The sequence below is a fragment of the Rhinolophus sinicus genome, linkage group LG16 (genome assembly GCF_036562045.2).
Source record: "Rhinolophus sinicus isolate RSC01 linkage group LG16, ASM3656204v1, whole genome shotgun sequence".
NCBI classification, from domain to species: Eukaryota; Metazoa; Chordata; class Mammalia; order Chiroptera; family Rhinolophidae; genus Rhinolophus; species Rhinolophus sinicus.
Genome location: NC_133765.1, coordinates 28031905 through 28058141, shown reverse-complemented (window position 1 = coordinate 28058141; position 26237 = coordinate 28031905). Strand labels below are relative to the sequence as shown.

Sequence of the window (26237 nt, the reverse complement as noted above, 5' to 3'; positions counted from 1 at the left end):
TTATTTTTTGTGTTTTGCACAGCTTTATATTTTAAAGTAGTAAAAATTACCATATTTGTCATTACGTTTTAAATATTATTTAGAAAAATTCCTCCTTATATCCATAAAGGTATATTCATAGAATAATAATAACAATAATTATACTTACATAGTGCTTATTATGTGCCAGGCCATATTTTAAGTGCTCTATTAATTCATTAATGTTCATAATAACCCCATGAAGTAGGTACTATTATTACCTCTATTTTACAGATGAGGAAAAGGAAGCATAAGGGGGCTTCTCCTAAAAAGTTTTAAAGTTTTACTTTTTGTTTTTGGATAGTTAACCAATCTGAAACCTGTTTTTGTGTATAGAATAAACTAGGAATCTAATTTTAAGTTTTTATCCTACATTAACAAATCATCTGTAATGTCTTTTTTGTTTTATACCCAAATCCGACTTTTACTTCAGCCCGTTTCTAGGTTTTCTAGTCTGTTCTATTGGATGTTAGTCTTTCCCTGCACCAATACCATACTGGTTTAATTATTATGGTATGGATTTTGGTACAGTGATTCTTCCATCCAAATTTTATTTTCTTCAAAATTGTCTTGGCTAGTTTGGGCACTTTTAATTTTAGAAAAACCTTGTTAAGTTCTACATAGTATTGCTGGAAGTTCATTATAAGTCATTATTAAAGTTTTCAAATATTTCTGCTGAGTGCCACCAGAAAACCAGTGTGGAGAAATGAGATGAATTTCCTTTGCAGTAAAAGAGAGAATAATACAATATTAGAACCTAAAAAAAAGGAAAAGTAACACCTCAATATCTATTAATAGAGGGTCATTTAAATAAATTATAGTATAGCCATATAATGGAATAACAAGATACCATTTAAAAAAAACGAAAAAGATGTCCAAGTTACTAATATACAACAGATCTCCAAGATGTTGCTAAGTAAAAAAATCAAAGTACAGAACCACTTGTACATGTTAGCTTGGATGTGAATACGAATATAATAAGTGTATATTCATCTTTGTTTGTATAGTCATGAAGAAAGTCTAGAAAGATACACAAGAAATTAGTAACAGTGGTTCCCTATGTGTGTTGGCAGAGGTGGGGTAGGCATTAGTTCAATAGGGCCAGGGGTGGAAGAAGTCCTTTCACTGCATGTCTTTTTATATTTTTGACTTATAATGTAAATGTTACTTAGTGAAAAAAATCAGTAAATATTCTAACTTTCCTCCCTGAATTGTTTTGTTTTCATTGACATATACTTTAATGTATAAAAAGAAGACAAACTATAATATCTTTACCATATGTTTCTTTGTTGGAAGGGGTCAATGAAGCAATTGGAAATGCAGTACAAAGTATCCCAGTTGTCTTTGTAGGGAGAGGAAACATTGTAGGGAAAGAGAAAACCACAGTCTGAGAACCAAACTGGATCTCAGAAATTCTTACAGGATCAATTTGGACACCAGGATAGAAGAAATTAAACAAAAAATTAAAATCTAAATTAAAAAAAAAAAAAACTGGACAAAAAATGTTTTTAAACTGATTTTTAAAAAATAAATATTTTTTATTTAAAATTTATACAAATATCTAGATAAAGACAGTGTTGTGCTGGAGCCAGCTCACTGGCTTTGGAAGGTCAACTATGCATACCCTTCCCCAACTCTACATTTAGAAACTCAAACTGGTAGACTGAAATTGGCTATGGTGGGAATATTTACATTGTGTAAATTGGCAAATGCTACAAATTTGGGCTTTTTGTATACCCCACCACCACCACCAACAGAGTCATTGGTTAAATTTACCAGTATACCACTGGATAAAAGATAACTTTAAGATATATTGAAGTTCAAAATATGCAACCAGAGAATAGAGACTCCTTGGTGTTTTAGATAGCAGCAACAATACTTGGGGAACAACTTGAAAGCTGGGGGTATCTTCTTATATGAAGTGTTCTTTGGGGTTGCTCTCTATATGGGTCAAATACAGGTTTTAGTGTCAGGTCTTTGATAAGCCTGCTATTACTTTTTCAAATTTCCCTTAAACAAGTTGGAATGTAAATTAAGTAACAAACAGTACATGAAGGAAGGACACACATTACTACTCACAGTATGGAGAACGGCTATTTTTCAAATAGTAATACTTACTATCGTGTATTCCCACATTTGTTAACTACCGTATCTGCTTAAACTTTTACTTAAATTAACAACATGACAATGTGCCAGAGAGAAAGCAATCTTCTGATGTTGTATAAGAGGACGGAAGAAAAATAATAAATTCATATTACCTGGCACACTTATACCGGTAACTCATTAAGTAATGGCTGGATGAATTAATTAACAATCATGAGAAGAAGTGATTCTCAACAGTACAATGAAAACAACCTCTTTACTCACCCAATTCGATACAGGTGATCCCAAGCGACCAAATATCAACTTTCCCATCATACTGTCCTTCGTCCATAGCTAAGATCACCTCTGGAGCCATCCTGCCAAACATAATGTGCAAAACTCAGGTTGTAAACTGAAAACTAAATTCACCTAATATACTGACTCAATGAAATAGCTGTTTTTGAGGGTATTCTAAAAATCTTATTTGATGAAAATATTATTTTCTTATATAAATCATTCGGAAAACACTATTTAAAATGCAAATAATGTACTTAGTGATTTACATGAACAATACATTATTTTCAATAAATTCTGGTTCCACCATTTCCTATCAGTTTGATCTTAGGTAAGTTACTTAACCTTTCTGTGTATCAGTTTCTTCATCTGTAAAATGGAGAATTCTAGTAGCTACTTCCAAGAGATTTATAAAGGATTAATATGTATGAAACACTTATCCAAATAAATTACTTTAAGCAACACAAAAAACACTATGAAATTATGTAAAGCAATATAATCAGATATTTCAAGGATATTACAACTTAAAAATAAACAAAAAAACATGCTATGGTAATGGATGTTACTTTGTCCATAATGGATTTTCATTAGGAGGGCAGGAGCCATATCAGTTTAATATGCTTTGTTCTCTATTAGTGTGTGTAAGTAGTTGCTTAGTAAACGCTATTTGATGATGATGGGAAAAAAATTCAGATAGCTGATTTTTTTAGTAGGTAAGTAATTTTCCAGGGATATGAGTCATTCTCCAAGGTACAATGAAATTCCAATGTATCTATGAAAGCAAGGAAAGGAATCTTGAATAGAATAGGGTGAAACTAAGACAAAATTACAAGCTAAAGTATCAGAGAACCCAACAAAGACAAAAACCTGGATTTTTTTCATTGAAAGGTAATATTTAAGCTCAATGGCTAGAAAAGGTTAAAGAAGCTACTGTCCTTGCCTGGAGACTCTGCCTCAAGAGAAAAGTTCAAAAGCGACTTTCAATGAAATCTAAAACTTGAACTTGGATGGTGAGTTGATAATCCTGCTCAGTTTACACACAGTGACATCAACCTTATTTGAACAATTTGAAGTCATTGGAAATTTTATACCTAGTCAAGAGTGTTTCTTTTTGCTAGTGAGTTTTCTATCCTTCTCTAATGAAATCTCATTTTGAGACACTGACAAAAAACTAAACCAAACCAAACCAATGCTATGAGTCCATCTTATTTGTTATATGCATAGTCTTAAAACTATGTCATGTTCTCTAATTCTACATACCAGTAAGGTGTGCCCACAAAGGAGTTGGCAGGAGAAGCCATGGAGGCAGATCCAAAATCAGCTAGTTTCACCTGACCTGGCTCTGTCAGGAGAATATTTCCTGCTTTAATATCCCTGTAGGAAAAAAAGTAAGACGGTTAGAAAATTACTTTTCAGTTTTGATTATGGAATAAGGTCAGAGCATGCAATTAATAAGACAAAAAGTTTATTTTAAAAAACCTTGCTCAGATAGCCAGAAGGGGATTTAGTAATTACTGCATGTTGTAAGGGGGCCCAGATTCCTGGATGTACTTGTAGGTAGGTCATAGTAATTACACCAAATGGTAGAGTTTTCTTCAGAGGGAGGGAATGCAGTGAGAAAAAAGGCAGACATAGCGGGCAACGAAACCTATTCAGTGCCTACACTTACAAAACCATATTCTTAGATGCTAAATCCAGTCACCAACAGTATTCCTTGTGCTGGGAAAATTGGTGCTGTTTGTAACTGCCTTTTTTTTTCCTTTTCCAAATTATACGACATCTTTGGGGCCTCAACAAACCTTCAACGACTCTGTATTGACTACCTATCAATAAACCTCCACTACACACATACCTTTTCTTTCTTGCCTGTGACCCTTTCTCTCTGCCTTTAATTGTAACTGCAACTCTAAGGCATTTGAGGGTACATGTTATATAGAAGGTGTTATTTTAAAAATAACACGGTAAATAACACGGTACAGTAAAAAGAAGACCCTGAAAGATCAAAACAAACAAGGATTAGGGGTTAGGAAATTGCATTTCTATCGTATTACTGCAAAGAATCGCAAGTGGTTACTACAAAAGCCATTAGATATTTTATGCAGCAAAAATATTTTAAAATATGATTTAAAAAATCCTCAGTATTATAATTTAGAATGAGAAAATGTGGATGTACTCCTTATTCTCTTTAAAAAATGGCATGAGGTATAATGGGAACTTAGAAGTTGATGGGCAGTGAAAAGATAAAGCAGAGTGAATGAAGTAAACTTAATGTCAAATTGAAAATGATAACGTTCATATACTTCCAAAATAACGTTTCCAAAAATCTTCACTTGAAAACTCAGTTTCCTTCCTCATGATGACATTAGAGAGAACTAAAAAAAAGCATTATTTATTTCTCTTAAAACAGAAAAATATCTTTTCTCTATTATCTTCAATTACAACACTGACTTGCCTCTTAAATCAAAATAATAAAATCGGAGACATAGTATTTATTATTAAACAAAGAGCATTCTTTAAAAGATTTTTTTTGTCTTTTCAACTTCTTTTACATATTAAAGTATAATATAGAATAAAACATTAATGTGCAGATTAAGATAACAAAGACATAAAAAACTGAACTGTGGCTTTAACAGGAGTAGGCAAAATCATGACAAACAAGTTGGTATTCAGTAATGATATCTTGGTACAAAAAGATATACACACATATTTTTAAAAGGTGTCAAATTCATAAAAATTATAGTTACATTTATTTCATCAATATTAGACAGGGTTAGGTTCATTCATTCTTAGTGCTTGTAAATAAGCCAAATTCATGGCAGGAATTTTGGTCTGCCTGTCTTGAGGAAGTTCTGCTTTTTTAGTACCAGTAACTTGTGATGGCTCCTCTAATGTGATTAAAACAGAAGTAAAAGGGGAACCTATGACCTAATAGTTTCATTTCTTCTTAGCTAAGGCCTAAGTGTTTTCTTTTGTTGTTGTGCCATCTCAGATCCTTTCTACCTAACTCATAATCCACTACTTCTACCACTGTTCATTAAAGTAACTGTACTAGAAGTTCTTTACTGAGAAAGGGAAAGATGGGAAACATCTTTGTTTAGAAGTTAGTGGTGGGAAGCAGGTTGGAGGGAGATGAGTGGGGTTGTGGTAGAGAAAACATAAGGTAGAGGGAAGCCTTGGATTAGGAGTTAGGAAATTTGTGTTTTAATCTTAATGTATAAATGCTGTGAAACTATGGGCAAGTTATTTAATTCTTTCTGAGTCCCAGTTTCTTTATCTGCCAAAATAAAGACAATAATACCTTCCTAAATACCTATATGAATTACAGAAACAAAATATTTTAAAGTGATAAAACAGCATATATGTATATAAGATTAACTTGTTATTTGCAATAGGATAGGGAGAAGGAACTCAGGTAAGAAATAAATATATGAAAGGAAGGCTAATTTTCTTTCCCTTTCTTCTTGACACAATATCGAAAGGTTGCTGGACCCTTCTTCAAATTTCCCAGCAACACCCTGTCTGGAAAATAGTTACCTACACAATGGAGATAACGTAAGTCTTTGTGGATATATGGGAGAGACCAAGAGATAGGAACTAAATTCTGGCAGCTTTACTCCTTACATCCAGAAGCAGCAGCAGTCTATTTGCTTCCCGTAAATCCTTAGGCATCCTACACATTGGAGCATGCACTAATTTTCAAGGTTCCTTGAATAGACAGCCCTGTAGCTGAAATGAAAATATAACAGGTGTCTAATCTTACCTGTGAATCAATGCATGAGAATGCAGGTACGCCAGCCCCTGCAAGGCGCCGTGAGTAATGGCAGCAATCTCCACTTCCTGAAGTGGCTTCTTGTGAACTACGGAAGGAAAAAAAATTTAGGAGTATATGATCAGTTTCATTCCTCTTTTTGCCTTATACAGCTATATCAGACTGAATTATAGACTTTCTCAAACGACAATTTGGGAATACATTCATCTAAATATACAGGACATATATTTTCTATAGAATAGCAATAAATAATCAGATAATAGAAAACCCAAGTATAAAACAAACAAACCCCTCTAAGCAAAATAAAACAAAGCCTGATATTCATTGTAATGAATATTAATTTACTTGTCAGTTGCAAGTCAATTGACCGGGCCCAAATTTACCAGTCCCTTCTGACATTTTAAATGCCTAGAGTGTTTTAGGTTATATTATTCTCCTCTGCCACAAAGCCATCTATAATTACCCCTCTAACTACAGGTTTTCATTATTTGTGAAAGCAGCTAATAAGCAATTTCTATTCAGAGATCAAGAATGATGTAAGAAAGTTTCTTTTAATGTAAAATTTTAACCCAGTCTCAGGTTATAACAGTGTCTGCAGAGAGAACTGGGTCAGTCAAGATATTTGAAAAGGTTCAGTATCAATATAATTTGATGCCATCTACCTCTCTTTCATATATACACATACATTTGATGTTTTGGGCTACACATACTACATCATATTAGTCCAACATTTTAGTAGTACCTGATCAGGATGGGCCACGAACTAAAACGAAACAGCAGGAAGGCTGCTAATCATTACTCAGATACTTTTAGGGAACTACGGAGATCAAGTGTGCATGGCTTATCCACACAACCCTTAAGCCTAAATCATCATGCATTTACTTGGCCTAAACTTCACTTGAATATAGGAGTAGATAACATTCTGGTCAGGGTAAAACAGAAAGGAGGGGACAGTGCTGTGATTCTTACCTTCTAACAAATCTGAAGCTGAGCCTAAGCAATACTCCATCACCAACTGTAATAACCAGAACAATGAAGGTTAATGAGAAACTGCTAAAACCAACCAACTAAGGAACTAAGGAACTAAGATTAGTAGACGAATAAATATTCTGACCTACCTGAACCTGGATTACATTTTGATCAACTGGCACTAGTTGATTTTTGTAATTTTGATCATTTGTTTTTGTTATCTCCTACTTGGAAATGGAATTGGTTTAAGACCATGAATATGGAAATATTCACTGCAAATGGTCAAGCTGAGATTGCCAAATAATTTATTTACTACTAATTTCCACACCGTCTTGTTTCAAAAGGATATAAGGTAGCTTAGGTTGAGCTACAACTTGTAAAATGGCAACCAAATACATGAGCCAGTAAAATCTATACTGGGAAATACAAGTTAAATAAAATAAACCAGTAAATAGTAAATTCCTTATTTTCACATTTAAAAAGTCCTAAACAAGAAAATACTGTTTAGAACTCAATCTAAAGATGCAGCGTGCTATGTCTCATTATGTTAGCTTGAATCCCTGAAAAATATTGGACATTTAAATTTTAGCTTAAAATAATTCTACAATAAAATACTATACAATACTATTTATTGGGTTTGCAAGCTTGGGAGGTTTTTTTAAAAGGAAAAATGAAAAAATTTTTTCTTTACTTTCATCTTAGATTTTTTAGGTATCCTGGACTACTGATTTGTAGCCAAGGTCAGATCCATAGTGCTCAGTGACCAGTCTCCACATACACACACACACACACATTCCTACAAATTATTTTGTTATTCTAAAAAACACCATATCCTCATATATCCTCATTATAAAATACAAATTTCCTATAATCACAGAGACATAATTAGTATTAATACATTGATCGCTTTCATTAAAAAATTAATATGAAAATATATTTATGTATTATATGCCATGCATTACCAGAATAATTTTAGAGAATTATGATATATAATATTAATATCTTGCACAATTATATATAACATAATTGTGCATTCAACATTAATACAATAAATATCATATAGCATATATAATCACATGATGTGTAATTATATATAACATTATTATATATTCAACTTATCTCATGTTCTTCTAAATTATTCCAGCAATAATGTTATGTATGGTGTATAATACATATGATAATATATACCATATATAATACACTGCATAATAATCAAGGTATATATTTACATATCTAAATTATTAAATATATTTACATATAATATTAAATATATAAAAATTATTCTATTACTGGAATAATTTAGAACAATATGAGAAGCTTCAATATTTAAAGTTTAGAAACTTTACTATAGTTTTCTGCTTAACATTAAAAGTAAGCAGATCTATAAACATTAATCTTATTTCTTATTGTGAAATGAAAAATTCTAAATAAGTAATTATTATAATGAACAGTAGCCTTTTATGTGCACTATGTTTTCAGCTTTATTGAGATATAATCGACAAATAAATACTTTTTTCTTTAATCAATTTTGAAGGAAACATTTCTCAATTGTATCACATACTTTTCTAATTTCTTAAGCTGCGTAACTGAACATACATACATAAATTCCTTACACCAAGTACGAGTATATGGAATATGAACACAGAACTTTAAAATCAAGTGGCGTGAAAGTTGTTATAGTTATGTTTATATTTTTTTAATTGTACATTAACTCCTGATTTTTGTCACAAATATGCTTTCCCCTATTATTCCATACCACAAGGGTACCTGAGCTGTGGCTGGTTGTTTGCTCTGGACTAAAATAGCTCTAGTTGCTCTGCTTTTAAATTGTTAGGTCTGCCTTCTAGCTTCCTCAGCTTCTTCCTTATGGTTAAATTACTCTTGTGGCTGTTTGTATGCATGTCTCCAGCAGCTCAGTTCCTAGAAGCTTCTTATAATAATTAGCCTATCAAATCTGTTGTAGACAGAGACCAAGTGACCAAACTTATTAGCACTCTATGTAGTCTAAGAGTAAACAGGCTTCAAGTAAGAGCTCAGAGGATTTTCTGAAGACTTGAAACACATGAGATTGAGCACTTGGTTTTGTAACATTTATTCTGCCTGTTCAAAATTCCTTGTTTGACTCTTTCAAGACAGCTGAGATTGCCAGATAACTGATTTCCACATAATGAGATAATTTCTCCTTAGAACAGAAACAATGGCTCTAGATATCTTACAAGTTGCTTGAACAGAAATGTTTATGTTTAAGTATACTGTCTTATAGTCTATTTGGGAACAAAACTTCCATTCCCTAATTGGAGATCATGTACAGGAAAGGACTTGGTATGTGGTAAACACTCAATAAATGACAGTTTAATTGGACTTTAAGTTGGAATGTGCAATCTGATAAAGTACAAAGTATAACATTTTCATGTCCTAAACAGTGCCAAATGTGCCAACCTAAAAACAGAAACGCAATCATGTAAAAATATACTAAGAAGATAGAGTGGAACAAAAGACTGTTTCATTTTAATTATTGCTGGGCACTGTTTGGTGAAACTTGGACAGGGATGGAACTACCAAGCACGATTCCAAACTGTGGGGGAACTGGAGTGGGGAAGGAAAAACATCAAAGATAAAAATGCTAGGATGAGAAGACCCTGCCCTTTACTTTTATAAATAAATCATTATAAAATGATGTTAACTTTTCCATATTTATTCACTGAATGTTTACAGAATGGAATTTCCCATACGCTAGATATATCATTCTTATGGAATGTATACTGTATGGCAACTCTGAGGTATTAACAAACGTTAAATACTGACAACAAAAGTCAAATGGACAGAAATGGGACTGATAATTTTATAGATCAAAGGGATAATAGAAAAAGCAAAAAATATAATAGAAAAAAATAATTGACTTACCCAAGCAGTGTGCTCTTTCAAGTAACAACCTTTGTACTCGATGGTATTAGGATGCTTTAACTGTCGTAAAAATTTGACTTCCTTAAGAATATCTTGCCATTTCTATTGAGGTCAGAAAGAAATGTTATTTTTAAACTGAAAATAGTATTTTATTTTATTATCAAGGACACATACATAATGTTTTCATTTTTTAAATGACAAAGTAAATGTTTAATGAAGAAACTACTTAATCTTGTATTATTTCTTTGAGTATATATAAATGTGAATCTATCACGAAACATATTATAATAAATCCATGATATTAACCCAATGTTTTAGTTCACAAAATAGTTGATTGAGATAGAATCTTAGGAATGTTTATTGTATGCTCCACAAGAAGGAAAAAAAAAAAGAATTGTGATAAAGAAATGTTTAAAGAACTTTGTTTCTCTTGTCAATTTCATATTCACTTGCTTGTCAGTTTAAGTATACAATTGTCTTTAACTTACCTCATGTGTCTGCTTCCCACTATAGGACATTTTCTTAACTGCCACCACCTCATTGGTGTGAGCATTTGTGGCCTGTGTTAAGACAGTAGGAAAAAAAGAATTAAAAAGAATGAATGAATGTTTCAGCCAGTATAACTTAAATATTTGACCAGAGACTTTAAATAACATTCTCACACTTCATTATTACAATTTAAAGATATTTCAACTTTTGATAGGCTCAAAAGACATTTCCACGCCACGTTAAGGAACAGCTTCTCTTTATCCCTTTCTATATACTTGCAAAGATTGTACTATTAAAGAAAAATAGTGTTTGGGGCGGCCGGATAGCTCAGTTGGTTAGAGCGTGGTGCTCTTAACAACAAGGTTGCCAGTTTGATCCCCACGTGGGCCAGTGTGAGCTGCGCCCTCCACAAATAGACTGAAGCAACTACTCGACTTGGAGCTGATGGGTCCTGGAAAAACACACTTATATAAATAAATAAAAAGTTAAAAAAAAATAGTGTTTAACAAAATACATCCAATCAAACAAAAACAAGTCATGCTTCTAAGATACCCAAACTGGCTTCACCATGTAGAATGTCCATCAATAGAAAACCAATTAAATAAATATGGTACAGTCATATAATGAAATAACTATTAAAAGAATGAGGTAATCTATATATATTAATATATATAGTAATATGGAAAGATGTCAAAAATATCATGACAAAAAACAAGCAGTCTGGTATGATCTTATTTTTGCAAAATAATAATGTGAGTAAGAGTACATGTATAGAAAGATATACATTTAAAGATATTTCAGAATATATGAAATAATTTATTCCAGAATATATGTCAGTGATAATCCCAAGAGCAGTGCTGTCTGATTGAACTTTCTGTGATGATGGAAATGTTCTGTATCTATGTCATATTTGGTAGCATGTGAAATGTGGCTCATGTGACTGAGGAAATGAATTTTAAATTTTATTTAATTTTAATTAACTTAAATTTAAATAGTGGCTACTGTATGGAACAGTGCAGCAAAAGTCAAGATTAATCTTAAGGACTTTCACTTTCAAAGTTACTTATATGTTATAAGAATGTATTACATATATATACACACACACACTTGTATGTATGTGTGTAGTCATCTATAATATATGCCTTGTTTCGTAATTATCTCTATGTATTTTCTCCAAACCCAAAATATAACAGTCCATGGAAAGACACTTGAAAACCATAAATAACTCAAGTAATATTCATTTCTCCCAAATTATTTAAGATATTTAAAACTAGATAATTTTCTAAAATTTTTCAGAAAAATACATATAAGATGTTATAAGATGATCTAATTCTGGCTTTCTTTTAATAATGGGGCTCTGCATCATACCCCTGATGTAAGTAAGTTATTTCGGTTCCAGAACATTATTATTATTGTGGACCAATGAAGCTATCGCAGTGATTCTGAGGTAAAAGACTGGGTGCTCACCGATAAAATCAGGTCACCAATGTTACAGAAAGATATGTAATCATTTCCTTAAATACATCGCATTAAAGAAGCTCCTCAGATATAACAATAGTTTCTTTTTTATTTAAAAATTGTAAATTCAGATAATAAATAATAACTTACTAATGTAAAGTGAATTCAACTCCAGATTCCTACTGAATGCGAAAATGCAGAGAAAATGAACACATACTAAAAAAATATTCATTTTTACATGCACTTAGACAAAAGTACCTATTATAAAAATAAGGTATCCACTAGTTATAGTTTTCAAATAAGCAGGGTGGACTCCACAAAGGCATTTTTTAGATATTTTACTCATTTAGAAGGTATAGACTGACTTGTGAAAACAATCTCTCACATTTTGCTGGCTTTTAAAATTTAGCATTAAGACTGCGCTATATGACCAATTTACATCAACAAAGGAAAGCTGATGTAAATTCAGTTGCACAATAAAGGTCAGAAGGACTCTATTTAAAAAGTGGATATTTTGGGCATGAATCTATGTACTGTGCAGTTTAAGGAGACTGGGAAAGGTTTAGGAAATGCTCAAACAATGAAGAATTTTAACTTATAGTTGGGTTTTTTAAAAAAACAAACCCTTAATCTTTATATATATATAAAAGGGCCACACAAATGGAAATCAGATGGCATTATCTAATTGCTTCTTAGGTTTACTTATAATCAGTGCCACTTGGAACCAAAGAGAGAAAAAAAGAACCATCTTCAAATTAAAAGATATTTCTTTACATTTACAGAGTAATCATTACTTAGAACTTGCTAAGTGTAGTTGCTTAAAGAGCCTATCTACTGAAGTAGAGAATTGAAATTTGAAAAATATTTCCATGTTGATTTTTTTTCAGATGTGAAATTTTTAATGCAATTTTATAGCAGTTAAAATTCAGAACTGAAACTGAAACTTAAAAAAAAAAAAAAAATCAATGTTTTAGTACAGAGAAAAGAAACTGTGACTGGGGTCTGAGCTTCCCGGTGCTTCATACTCTATTATGAATTATTGTAACCTCTAAACATTTCAAGTTTTATTCTTAAAACTTAAATTCATACTTAATACTTCTAATAGTCTTAATGGTCTCATTAACTTTAAGCAAGATTATTGATTAGAAAAATATTTATTGAGAACTTACAATGTGTTCTGATATTTATTAACTACCATGTTTCCCCCAAAATAAGACCTAGCTGGACAATCAGCTCTAATGCACCTTTTGGAGCAAAAATTAACATAAGACTGGTCTTATTTTACTATAAGACTGGGTTAATTTAATGTAATATAATATAACATAACATAACACTGGGTCTTATATTGAGTTTTGCTCCAAAAGACGCATTAGAGCTGATTGTCTGGGTAGGTCTTATTTTCAGGGAAACAGGGTATTTCCAGCTACTACATTTAGATTACTATCAACTTTTTGCTACTTTATAAAGACATGTAGCAATTAAACATAAGGTTTTCTTTTTCCCCTAGTTATTAAGCCTCAATTAAAACTAAAAGGTAATTATATCAGAAGAACAGAACTAAATTATTTGCTTTAGGTGGATTATAGATTATATGCTGAGTTCAACCAGGCAACACTGGACTCCTAGAAACATTATAGTTGTGTTAAAGTTACTACAAAAATAAACATGCTCAGCTCGTTTTTATTTTTCTTTAACATAGTGTTTCTTACTATCTCATTTGTTAATGATCCTAATTTCTGAATTACTTATATAAATCCAAACACAGATACTTCAACAAGTTAGTAGTTTCAATTTTGTCTGTATATAATATATACTCTCAGTAGATTGATTCTACAAGACTGTGCAGTCTTACAACTCACTTTAAACATATTTTCTGGCATCATTTGGTATAAAAGCTATAAACTGCAAAGAGGCTAACAGAATTATAGTGTTTAGGTATAAAAATGTGGGTTGGTAGACTTTGGTCTTCACAGCTTGCTAGCATGACTATGACTCATGAAAAGTACTAATCAACAGACCAAGTTCTCTGAGTTCTTCATAATTGATTCATTCAACAAATATTTATTAGGTGTTCAAAATTTGTCAGGTATTTGGCTAAGTGCTAAGGACAGAATTGTGAGTAAGTATGACCAGTACCTATCTCTCTTCTAGTAGGACAGTAACAAAAATAAAATCATAACAAACTAATGTAAAACTACAACTGTGCTCTAAAGAAGGGTATGTGTTGCTTTGAAAAGTCAAAAAATGGGAGGATGTGATTCAGGCAGGTCAGGTGAGGCTGCCCTGATGAAATGAGGCTTCGGCTGAGAGCTAACGGATGAATAGGAGTTCAGAAGGTGAAGATGGAAGGGGAAAACATTCCCAAGAGAACAGTTTATACACAGATCCTATGAGAGATGATCCAGAGAAAGCTGTTCTATTATAGCAAGAGCCATGAGAATGGGAGGGAGTATAGTTCAGGCATAGCTAGGGACCACATCATGAAGGAAGGACCTTTTAAGCTGGCGGCAGGAAAGATTTTGATCTTAGCCTAAGAACAGAGAAGAAGGAGAGCCCCTCAAGGCTTTGTAGTGATACTGGATGTGATCACATTTACTTTCCTGCCCCCAAGCTCACTGTGGTATGGACAATAGACTGGAGAGAGACCAGGGTGGATGCATGGAGATCCGTTAGAAAGGAGGCTATTGGCAGTTATCCAGGTAAGAGATGATAGTCTTCTTAGTTATAACAGTATGAGTAACAAGAGGAAGAATCTATTAGCAGTGAGGGATAAGCGACATAAATATTACTGTGGTCAGTGAGAAAAACCCATTTTTAAGGTACTACTTATCTGACTCTATAGATAAAAGGTTAAAGCTTTTTGTAAGTTTTATAGTAAATTAGTCAGTTAATTCACCTTAATCTGTTTTTTATTGCCTTTGGGATCATGTGGCCCTATCCTACTCACTTTTTTATACAGGCAACACATAGTTAATGATTACATTTCAATTTCAAAGACACTCAGGTCTATCTTTTTTATTTCTCCAGTCTATCATTATCCACAAATAACATATATTTAGTGCCTACTGTAAACAGGGCATTGTACTAGCCTTTTGTGTTGTAAAGAAATATTAAAAATAGTCCTCATTTTCAAAAGGAATACACTAGTTAAATAGACAGGCCAGGCCTTAACCACAAAAACAAATAAATCATTAGGTCTTCTGCAGCCTACTACAAAGTAGGTCTCATTTTGCCCCTAGTACAAATGGTTTGCTATGTTAGTAAGTTTCCAAGCATGCCTGGTTTATTGTATTCATTCAAAAGAAAACGTTGAGAGGGGCCTGCCTGCTTTTTAAAATAGAAGAGTCAAATAGGGATTGGAACTACCCTCCAACTCGGGCTAGGAGAGATTGAGAGGATGAATTAGTGATAAATAGAAGGGAAGTAAGAAGAGATGATTGAAAAATATACGTATCCCTGAGCAAAACAAACAGGTCACAATCAAATATATACAGAATGTTTCCATTTTAAATAAGTTCAAAACTAGGCAAAACCAAATTATATTGTTAGGGATGCAGAAGTAAGTGGGTTACATATAAAGAAAAATAAGACAATAATCGCCATAAAATTCAGGAGAGTGGATTCTCCTAACATAAGAGGGGATTCGGGGTGCTGGCAACATTCTATTTCTTGGCCTGGCTAGTGGTTATAAAGGGATTTACCTTTTAATTATTATTTAAATTATATATTGAAATATGTGTGCGTATGAATTAGGCATACTTCTGTATGTATATTTATAATTTAAAAATCCTTCTTAAAAAAAGTATCTCTGGGAGCAGCTGGATGGCTCAGTTGGTCAGAGCGCGAGCTCTTTAACAACTAGGTTGCCGATTCAATTCCCGCATGGGATGGTGGGCTGGGCCCCACTGCAACTAAAGATTGAATATGGCAACTGGACTTAGAGCTGAGCTTCGCCCTCCAAAACTAGATTGAAGGACAACTTGATTTAGAGCTGATGGGCCCTAGAAAAACACACTGTTCCCCAACAGTCCCCAAAAACAACAACAAAAAGTATCTCTGGGGGTGGTCAGTTAGCTCAGTTTGTTAGAGCGTGGGCTAATAATACCAAGGTTGCCAGTTCGATCCCCCATGGGCCACTGTGAGCTGCGCCCTCCTTAAAAAAAAAAAAAAGAAGAAGTATCTCTGTGAAACGAAAGACAGGACTTCGATTGGGCCTTAAGTACTAGTCCAAGCCCAAACTAATATGGGAGTGTTAAATAGAAAACTAGCACCCTCTTCAGCCATGGAAGGTCACTTAATGATAAAATGTACGTGAGTGGGAGCCAAGTATTAGATGGGGACCAGGGAGGCATGGCAGTAGTGCTGAGCATAGACATGAAGGGATGAGAAAGACTTGAGAGAAACCCCAGGCTGAAGTCTTGGCTAGAAACAAAAGGATGAGCTAAAGATGCAATTAGTAAAATCTCATTTGGAAGGACAATTAAGATAAGCCCTACCCAGATGGCCGAACATAAAGGATCACTTAAAAGGAAAAGTCAAATATTGTTTAAGAAAAAAAAATTATTTGATAACAGGTTTGGAGGAGAAATAGGTAATAATTAGTACTTAAGTATTACTTGCTTTAATGGAGTCTTAAGGAAGTGTTACTTTGATAAAGCAAACTTTGAAGGTTATCTAAATAATTTTAAAAACTATATTTTATGTAATGAATTTCAGGTGAATGAGCTATGTTAATATTTCAGTCATTTCTCATTCTTCTTACCAGAAGATAATCACATACTTGGAATTCAAACTAACTCTAGATGGCTAAGCCTTGTACCCCTTAACCAAAAATAATGACTTGATGTGATTGTTACTAAAAATCTTTGTCAGTCCATCTGTCTGAGTAGCCATCCATTTGTCCATCCATCCACGTATCTGCCTATCCATCCATCATTTATTGAGTTCCTACTATTGTCAGACATTGTACTAGTTACGGAGGATACAGCAATTAACACAGACATAACCCCTGTCCTTATGGAGCTTTAGTATTTAGGGGGAGGGATATAGATGAATCAAAAAATCTCACATATAATTAGTTAATTACAACCGTGATAAATGCAACAAAATACAAACACAGGGTGTTATGAGATCAGAAACTCTTAATTTAGTGCTGGAGGGTTGAACACAAATGGCTATCTTGTGGATGTAACACTTAAGCTGAAATCCAGAGGATAAACAAGAATTGGACAGGGAGGGGGATGTGATGTGCAGAGTTTTCTAGGTAGGAGGAATAGCAATATACAAAGGGTGCCAAAAAAATGTACACACATTTTAAGAAAGGAAAACTGTATTAAAATTGTAATACTCAATATATACCAATAACAAAAGATGAATACAAGTCACGTTTGACTTCTGCAATTACAAGAGATGCTCAAAGTGGTACCATCAACGTCCAGATACTTCTGATTACGGCGAACAACTGCTTGAGCAACGTTGACCAAAGCGTCCAGTTGCATATACTTTTTTGGCACCCCTGGTATAAAGGCTGTGAGGCAGGAAAAAACTTGGCATACAGTGGAAGTGCATAGGGCTCAATGTCAAGTTTGTAACTTTTTTGTAATTATTTTGATAGCAGAGTCAGTTGATGTAGATACCATTACCTGAATAATGCCTAGAATCCTGCCTTTTCAGCAATGACTATTTGCCTCTACTGTAGGTATCATGTAATTTGTAGAATAAGCATGAAAGCCAAGTATATTGTACAGTAATAGAATGTGTAGAAGTTAAGCTTTCTTAATCTGATCTATCCAAACGATTCTTTTCAATTACTTACAAAATAAACTGCTCCAAAACTTCCATGTCCAATTTCATGCAAACCAATAAAAAGTTCTTCAGGGTCATCTTTATAGAACAGATCAGCAACCTCTGGGTCCTTTGGCACCCCTTTAGGCATGGTGACCGACCAGTGTTTGCAAAGGGTTTGCTTTTGATATCCCAGTCAGCTTTCTCTCTCATTGACAAAGTTTTCTTTTGCGGTAGATTTTTAGTATCTGTAGAAAAATCAGATTTGACATTAATTTATTTCTGACACATTTTGTTTGGTGGCAATATAAAGTGTTATTAAAAAGCATCTTGGTCTTACAACTCCGTAACAAAAAGACAAATGACCCAAAAGAAAAATGGGCAAAGGATTTGAATAGACATTTCTTCAAAGATAAGCAAGTGGCCATTATCACATGAAAAAATGCTCCACATTATTAGTCGTTAGAGAAATAAAATTAAAACCACAATGAGATACCATTTCATACCCACTAGGATGGCTATTATCAAAAAGTCAGACAATAGTATTGGTAAGGATGTGGAGAAATCAAAACTCACCAATACTGATAATGGGAATGTAAAATAGTGCAGCCATTTTGGGAAACAGATTGGCAGTTCATCAAAAACTTAAACACAAAGTTACCATTTGATCTACAAATTCCACTCCTTGGAGAAATAAATACCAAGAGAAATAAAAGCATATGTTCACACAAAAACTTGTGCATGGATATTGATAGCAACATTGTTCATTATAGCTAGAAGACAGAAACACCCAAATGTCCATTTGGTGAATGAATAGACAAAATGTGGTCCATCCATGCAATGGAGTATTATTCAGCCACAAAAACAAATGAAGTACTGATACATGCTATAACATGGATGAACCCTGTAAACATTATGCTAAGTGAAAAATGCCAGTCACAAAAGACTACATATTGTATGATTCCATTTATAAAATACATCCAGAATAAGTAAATCTATAGAGACAGAAAGTAAATTATTAGTTGCCTAGGGCTGGAGGGCAGGAAGTTTGTGGGTGACAGCTAAATGGTATGGGCTTTCTTTATAGGGTGATGAAAATGTTTTAAAATTGATTGTGGTGATGGTAGCACAACTGTTAATGTAATGAAAACCACTGAATTGTACAATTTAAATAGGTAAATTGTATGGTATGAAAATTATATCTCAATAAACATGTTTTTTAAGAGTATTTTGGTCTGATTAATAACAGCTAACATTTACTACTCACTACTATGTGTCAAGTAACACTAAATACTATACATATAATATTTGGTATATGATATATGATATATATATATATATATGTATATATATGTATATATATGTATATGTATATATTCTCCTTTAATTCCCACAACAGATCATAATGTATGATTTTATTATTTTGATTTTACAGCGGAAACTAAGACGGAGAGGCAAAACTGCGTCCCCATGGTTAGGAAGCAAGTAATTGTCAGAACTGGAACTCAACCCAGAATTAACTGCAAAGCCCATGCTCTTAATTAATATGCAATATATACATATGGTGAAATAAGTAATTAAATAGCTCTTTATGAAACACTGGAAGAAAGTGCTATAATTTAGAGACTATGCTAAATGTTTACTTAAAGAGGCATGTTATTTTGCTGGTATCTAAAATATTCTGAGTTCAAAGTTTCTATTTAAAAGGGCATAATTTTGACATGTTTATGACATGATTGTCAAGTTATATTTATTTAGTATAGACGCTTTTGTCTTTAGTTTTTGAAAATATTGACATTTTAACTTTTATCTATATTTAAAAATATAGAAATTTATAGTTTAAAAATTATAAAATTATAATTTTATGATAATTTTAATTATAAAATTAAAAATATAAAAATTATAAATTCCAACCCCCATTCCTGAGAATCATTCATTCCAATATTTGAACTTATCACAGGATAGTTTGTGTTTCTTCCTCGACCAACCAAATAACTGCTAGAAATTTGGTTATTGACCAATAAAACTGTATTTTTTAAAACATGAGCCAATGGACATCACTCAATGAGAAGAGAAAAAGAGGGTCATTAATTAAAGAAGTAAAACTGTACTAAGAGGTATTTTTCTCTTGTGACATGACAGCCGTAGGTGACAATGTACATTACTTCACATGATTAGTCTAGTTAAACCTTTAGCATATGTAGGTCATCAATCTAACTATCTATCCACTCAACTCTTTCCTTGATTCACCAAATATTTATTGTGTGCCTAGTATTTGCCAGGCATTGTACTGGGTGTTAGAGATAGAATGAGATGTGGTCCCAGTCCTTGAAGGGCTTAGAGTCAAATGGGATGATAGGCATTAAACATATAATGACACAAATGACAAAATAGTAATAATGTAATAGTTATAATTGTTGTTATGTGGAACACAATGTAACAATAATAGGGTGACTCAGTCTGTTTCACTTGGATATGAAAAAGCATGCCCTTTAGGGAAAAGTAAAGTGGTTTATTCACTATGAATGTATGGAGAGTTGGAAAGAGAAAATATAAAGCTGGTGTTAAGCCAAAGGAAATCACAATAGGACTTTTAGACCATATTAAGAAATTTAGACTTTATCTAGGGTAATGGGAAGCACTGAAGGTTTTAAAAAGGAAAAAGGATTCCCTTTGCAACACTGCACAGCTGTAATCCTGGGCAGTCGTCCTGTCTAGCCAAGAATGCCAATAATCAAGCATAAAGTCAATCTCTCAATGCAATTGAAAAAGTAAATTAAATCTAGTTGCTGATCAGGTAACTGAGAGTACACAAGTTCAGAAAGTGCTATTGCCTCCATTGTTTGCGAACTGAAAAGAGAAACAATGGATTAAATCAAAGACATACCTTTTGGAGACTATGCCAAAAAAGAAAGGGGAAAAAAAACCCAAAAAACAAAAAAAAACTACGAGACTTCCTTTAGGAAAAACAGAAAGATCTGTGACCTAAGTTTATGAGAACTAAAATCTTTTCAATGACTAAAATGTATTTTAAACTTTTGAATATTTTGGCTTCAATGTGAATAAAGCTACTGGTTACCCAAAAATAAGACCAAGCCCGGATAATCAGCTCTAATGCATCTTTTGGATGAAAAATTAATATAAGACCTGGTATTATATTATATTATATCATATAAGACCCGGCCTTATATTATGTAAGACTAGATCTTATATAATATATAATATAATATAAAATTTTTTATATTATATTATATTATATATTTTATTATATTATATAGCACCCGGTCTTATATTATAGTAAAACAAGACCGGGTTTTACATTAACTTTGCTCCAAAAGACGCATTAGAGCAGATTGTCCAGCTAGGTCTTATTTTGGGGGAAACACGGTAAGTACTATGAATAACCATTTAAGAAAAACACACTGATCACTACTCGGATGTCATACTATATAGACTAAAATAATTTTCAAAAGAAATGAATATTTAAATGTAAAAATTGCATTAAAACTTCTAGAATAAATTGCAGGTAAATATTTAATTACTAAGCAAGATACCAAGGCAAAAGCCATAAACCAAATTCAATAAGCTTGACTACATACAATTAATAACTTCTTAATCTTAAAATACATAATAAATGGACTTCTGCTTCCAGCCAAGATGGAGTAACAGAGACTGGATTTATTATCTGCCACCAGAAACAACTAAAACACTGATAAAAACATGTGAAATGATGGTATTTCAAGACAATGGATAACAGGCAGAGAAGGACAGTGATGCCTGACAGAAGAGCAGCAAATAAAGTGAGTCATAACTGCCCAGCCTAATGCCCTGGCAGAATTTCCAGGTGACAGCACAGAGAGGGGGAAACCTCGTTAGAGTCTGGTGAACTTCCTGGGTTGACAACAGAGATCAGAGCCTAGGATGACCAAAGTGACTAGAGTTCTCTGTGCCTAGTACTGAATAGAAGAGAGCAGCGTAGAAAGAAGATATGGAGATCCGCAGAGGGTTCCCTCAAGTCTTCAGCTGAGTATAGTGCATGCATGTGAGAAAACTACCCCAGGCCAGGAAAAGAACTATCTGAAAAATTTGTACCTAGAGCTCACAAAGGGCTATAAATAGTGCCTGTTCCCACTAGCCAGACTAGGAAATCTCAGAATTCATGGGGCACATTTAGAGTACTCAGAAGAGTCTTGCTTAGTAGTAGAGAATAATTCACCTTAGACTAAGTGCTGCTCCATGATACCTAACAGATTTTAAAAGCAAGATCTATAAGGATTAAATTATTTCCAAGTAGCTTAACTGTGTCCCAGAAAAAAGCTCACAAATACTTAGAAGAATACAAAAATATTCAGTATCCAAAAAAATAGCGTTCAGATTGTCTAACATCCAATAAAATGTTACCAAGCATCCAAAGAATCAGGAAAATATAACACACAATGGGGAGAAAAAATCAACTGAAACCAATCTAGGACTGACATAAATGACAATGCTAAAATTAATGGACAAGGACATTAAAGCATTTATTATAACTGTATTCCATACATTGAAAAAGTTAGGAAATATTGAATATATAAAATAGAGACAGGAAAAATATAGAAACCTAAACCGAACTTCTCAAGGTGAAAGCTACAACGTCTGAGATGAAAACTATACTGCATGGGACGAATAGCAGATGAAACTCCAAGAAAAAAAGTACAGTGAACTTGAAGACATAGCAATAGAAACTATCCAAAATGAAGTACACAGAGAATAAAGACTAACAAAAACAAAAACAAAACCAACCGAAAAGGGGGGCACCAGAGAGCTGTGCAATTTCATGTGGCCTAGTATATGTCTAACTGAAGTTCCTGAAGAGATGAAAATGACAAACCCACAGGTCCAAGAAGGTCTATGGATCTCAAGATAAAGAAATACAAAGAAAATTACACTGAGGCACATCATAATAAATTGCTTAAAACTGTGTTAAAGAGAAAATCATGCAAACAGTCAAAGAAAGACGACATGCTATGTGTAAAGGAACGAGGACAACAATGACAGCAGATTCTCCATTGGAACTAATACAAGTGACAAAATAGTAGATAATCATTTTTAAAATGCTAAAAGAAAAAAATCCTATCAAACTAGAATTCTGTACCTAGTAAAAATATATTTGAAAAATGAAGGCATAATAAAGGCTTTTAGACATAAAAAAATAAACACTGAAAGAATTCATGACCTGACCACCTGCAGTACAGGTAATGCTAAATACTTTAGACATAAGGAAAAATCATATCAGGTGGAAATATAGATCACACAAAACAATGACAAGCACCGAAAGTGGAAACTATTTGGTTAAATATGTAAGATTTTTTTTCCCCATTATTTAAATTTCTTTAAAATAGAATTGATTGTTCAAACAAAAATAACAACATAGTATGAGGTTTAAAACATATGTAGAAGTAAAATGTATGACAACATAAAGTCTGGGAGGAGAGAAATTGAAGCACAGTGTGGTAAAGTTGTTATGCTATAAGTGAAGTGGTATAATATCACTTGAACATGAACTGTATATAATACATAAATATATATGCATACATAAATATAGATGGGTGTATATAAAGACAAATAAATTAATAAGTAAGTTAAAAAGATGGAAAAGGACATAACATTAATCAAAAGAAAGCTGGGCTGGCTATATTAATATCAGATAATGTAGATTTCAAAGCAAAGAATAATTTCATAATGATAAAGGGACTGATCTATTCAAGAGAACAAAACAATCCTAAATGTTTATGCACCTAGTAACAGAGCTTCAAAATAATAATTAAAAACTGATTTAACTTCAAGGAGAAATAGACAAATCCACAAATACAGCTGGGAGTTTCACTATTCTTTTCTCAATAACTGATAGAACAAATAGATGAAAATCAGTAAGGATACAGAAGATTTGAACAACATTACCAACCTACTTGATTACTGACAGTTACCAAACACTCTACCCTAAAACCTCATAATACATATTCTTTTCTAGTACATACAGACCAACAGACTATATTTGGGGCCAAAAAACAAAATTCAAGAAACAAAAAGGATTTAAGTTATACTAAGTATATTCTCTGAGCACAAAGGAATTAAATTAAAGGCATTGAGATGCTGGAGACAGACACATTCAAACTGTACTGTTTCCAGACAGACAGGGATCAAGTCTGTGGTGCTGGCAGATCCTAGGCAAGCTGGAATAAACAAATTCTCTTCTCTGAATGATTTATGAGATGTCCTCAGACTTTGCCCTCAAGAATCCATTCTACTCTCTGGAAATGCTCATCAGGTGTGAACTGTTTGACCAGAACCTGAAGTTAGCCCTGGAAGCGGCAAACAAGGCTGGAACTTTTCGACCTGGGTCATAGACTGAACCTGCAATGGAATCCCCAAATTCTGAGAGATCCTGAAACAGGGGCCCTACTGTTTCTACTCTGATGGAGATCCCATCATCCTCGTTAGTGTACTTGAAAATGGTAGGATTCTGAACCATATGACACGTACTGATCCATGAGCCTTAATACCATGCTCTCTTCCCTTCTATATCTATCATGGTCCTACTTTCCAACTCAATAGAGATTTATTTATGGAAAAGATAGGCCCATAATTGCTGTAATGCACATTCGTTTGATTTCCTATGTGTCAACAGCAGACAGATATCTGAAAAATCCCCAAATATATGGAAACTAAATAACATACTTTTAAATTAATCCATGTATCACAAAATAAATTAAGCAGAAACTAGAACATACTTTTATCTTAATTAAAATGAAACACAACACATCAAAATGTATGGGATGCTGCTAAAGCACTACTCACAGAGAATCTATACCATTAAAATCCTGTTTTAGGAAAGAAGAAAGATTTCAAACCAATGACCTCAGCTTCTACTATTAAAAAACTAGAAAAAAAAAGGAGTAAATTAAGCCCAAAGTAAGCAGAGAAAGGAAATAATACAGAGTAAGGCAGAAATCAATGAAACAGAAAACAGAAAAACAAAAGAAAAAAAATCAATGAAAACAAAGCTGATTTCATTGAAACATAATCAAATTTATAAACCTCTTATCAGAACAATCAGGGAAAAAAAGCCAGAAGACAATTACCAATAGCAGGAATGAGAGAGATGACATTAATGCAGATTTTATAGATATCAGATGGATAATCAGGGATTATTATGAACAACATTACGGAAATAAATTCAACAACTTAGATCAAATAGACAAATTCTTTGAAAGCCGCAAACCACCAAAGTTTACTCCAGAAGAAACAGATAACTGAAATACCTCTATATATCTATTAAAATAATCAAATATGAAAGTTAAAATCTTCCTACAAAGAAAATTGCAGGCTCAAACGGTTTCACTGGTAAATTCTACCAAATATCTAAGCAAGATACAATACTAATTATACACATGTCTTCCAGAAAATGGAAAAGGAGAAAGATTTCCTGAGACTCATTCTATAAGGCCTGCATTACCCTGATATCAAAGTCATACAAAAATATTACAAGAAAGAAAACAGACCAAAATACTTCATGAGTATCGATGCAAAAATTTATTACAAAATTTTAGCAAATAAAACATAATGCTATATAAATGGATAATGTATCATGACTAAGTGGGGTTTATCCCAGGAATGCAAGGTTGCTTTAACACTCAAATATCAATCTATGTAATTCACCATATCAGCTATCCAAACAAAAGCCAAACAATCATCTTTAAAGATGCAGAAAAAGCATTTGACACAATCCAAAATTCATTCCTGATAAAAACTGTGGGCCAACTAGGAATAGAAGGTAACATCCCCAACCTGATAAAGGGGATGCATGAAACATCTACAGCTAATATCAAATGTAACAGTGAAAGACAAAATGCTTCCTTCCTAAGATCAAGAATAAGGTAAGGATGTCTGCTCTCAACACTTCTATTCAACATTCTACTGGATGTTCTATAAGTGCAATAAGGCAAGAAAAAAGAAATAAAATGCATCAAGAATAGAAAAAAGAAGTAAAATTTATTGAGAAATAACAATCACCCACCGTGTTTCCCCGAAAATAAGACCTAACTGGAAAATAAGCTCTAGCATGATTTTTCAGGATAACATCCCCTGAACATAAGCCCTAATGCATCTTTTGGAGCAAATATTAATATAGGACCCAGTCTTTTTTTTGGGAAAACCGGTAGGTAGAAAATTCAATGGAATCCATAAAAAGCTACTAGAATTACTAAGTGAGTTATCAAAATTGCAGAACACAAGATCAATATATAAAATTCAATTATATATCTATATAAGAACAAATGGAAACCAAAAAAATTTAAATACAACAACATAAAAATATGAAATACCAGGGGTGCCAAAAAAATGTATACATACTTTAAGAGATGTTATCTATGTACTACTTTTCAAAGTTGAATTGAATTACAGTAGCAATGTGTAGTAAGGCGTTCATTCA

The 26237-nt window shown here is 32.9% G+C and overlaps 1 protein-coding gene across 3 annotated transcripts in view; it reads right to left on the bottom strand.

The window, feature by feature from the left end:
- Positions 1 to 26237, bottom strand: part of TAOK3 (TAO kinase 3) — a 157213-nt gene that overhangs the window by 58806 nt on the left and 72170 nt on the right. For all 3 annotated transcript variants that reach the window (XM_019753979.2, XM_074320999.1, XM_074320998.1), the window contains exons 3-9: positions 17799 to 18015; positions 10525 to 10596; positions 10037 to 10138; positions 7133 to 7178; positions 6155 to 6251; positions 3655 to 3768; positions 2386 to 2477 (exon numbers count right to left, since the gene is read on the bottom strand). In XM_019753979.2, the coding sequence (XP_019609538.1) occupies positions 2386 to 2477; positions 3655 to 3768; positions 6155 to 6251; positions 7133 to 7178; positions 10037 to 10138; positions 10525 to 10596; positions 17799 to 17918 (643 nt within the window). In that variant the 5' untranslated portion in view covers positions 17919 to 18015. The remainder of the gene's footprint in view (positions 1 to 2385; positions 2478 to 3654; positions 3769 to 6154; positions 6252 to 7132; positions 7179 to 10036; positions 10139 to 10524; positions 10597 to 17798; positions 18016 to 26237) is intronic.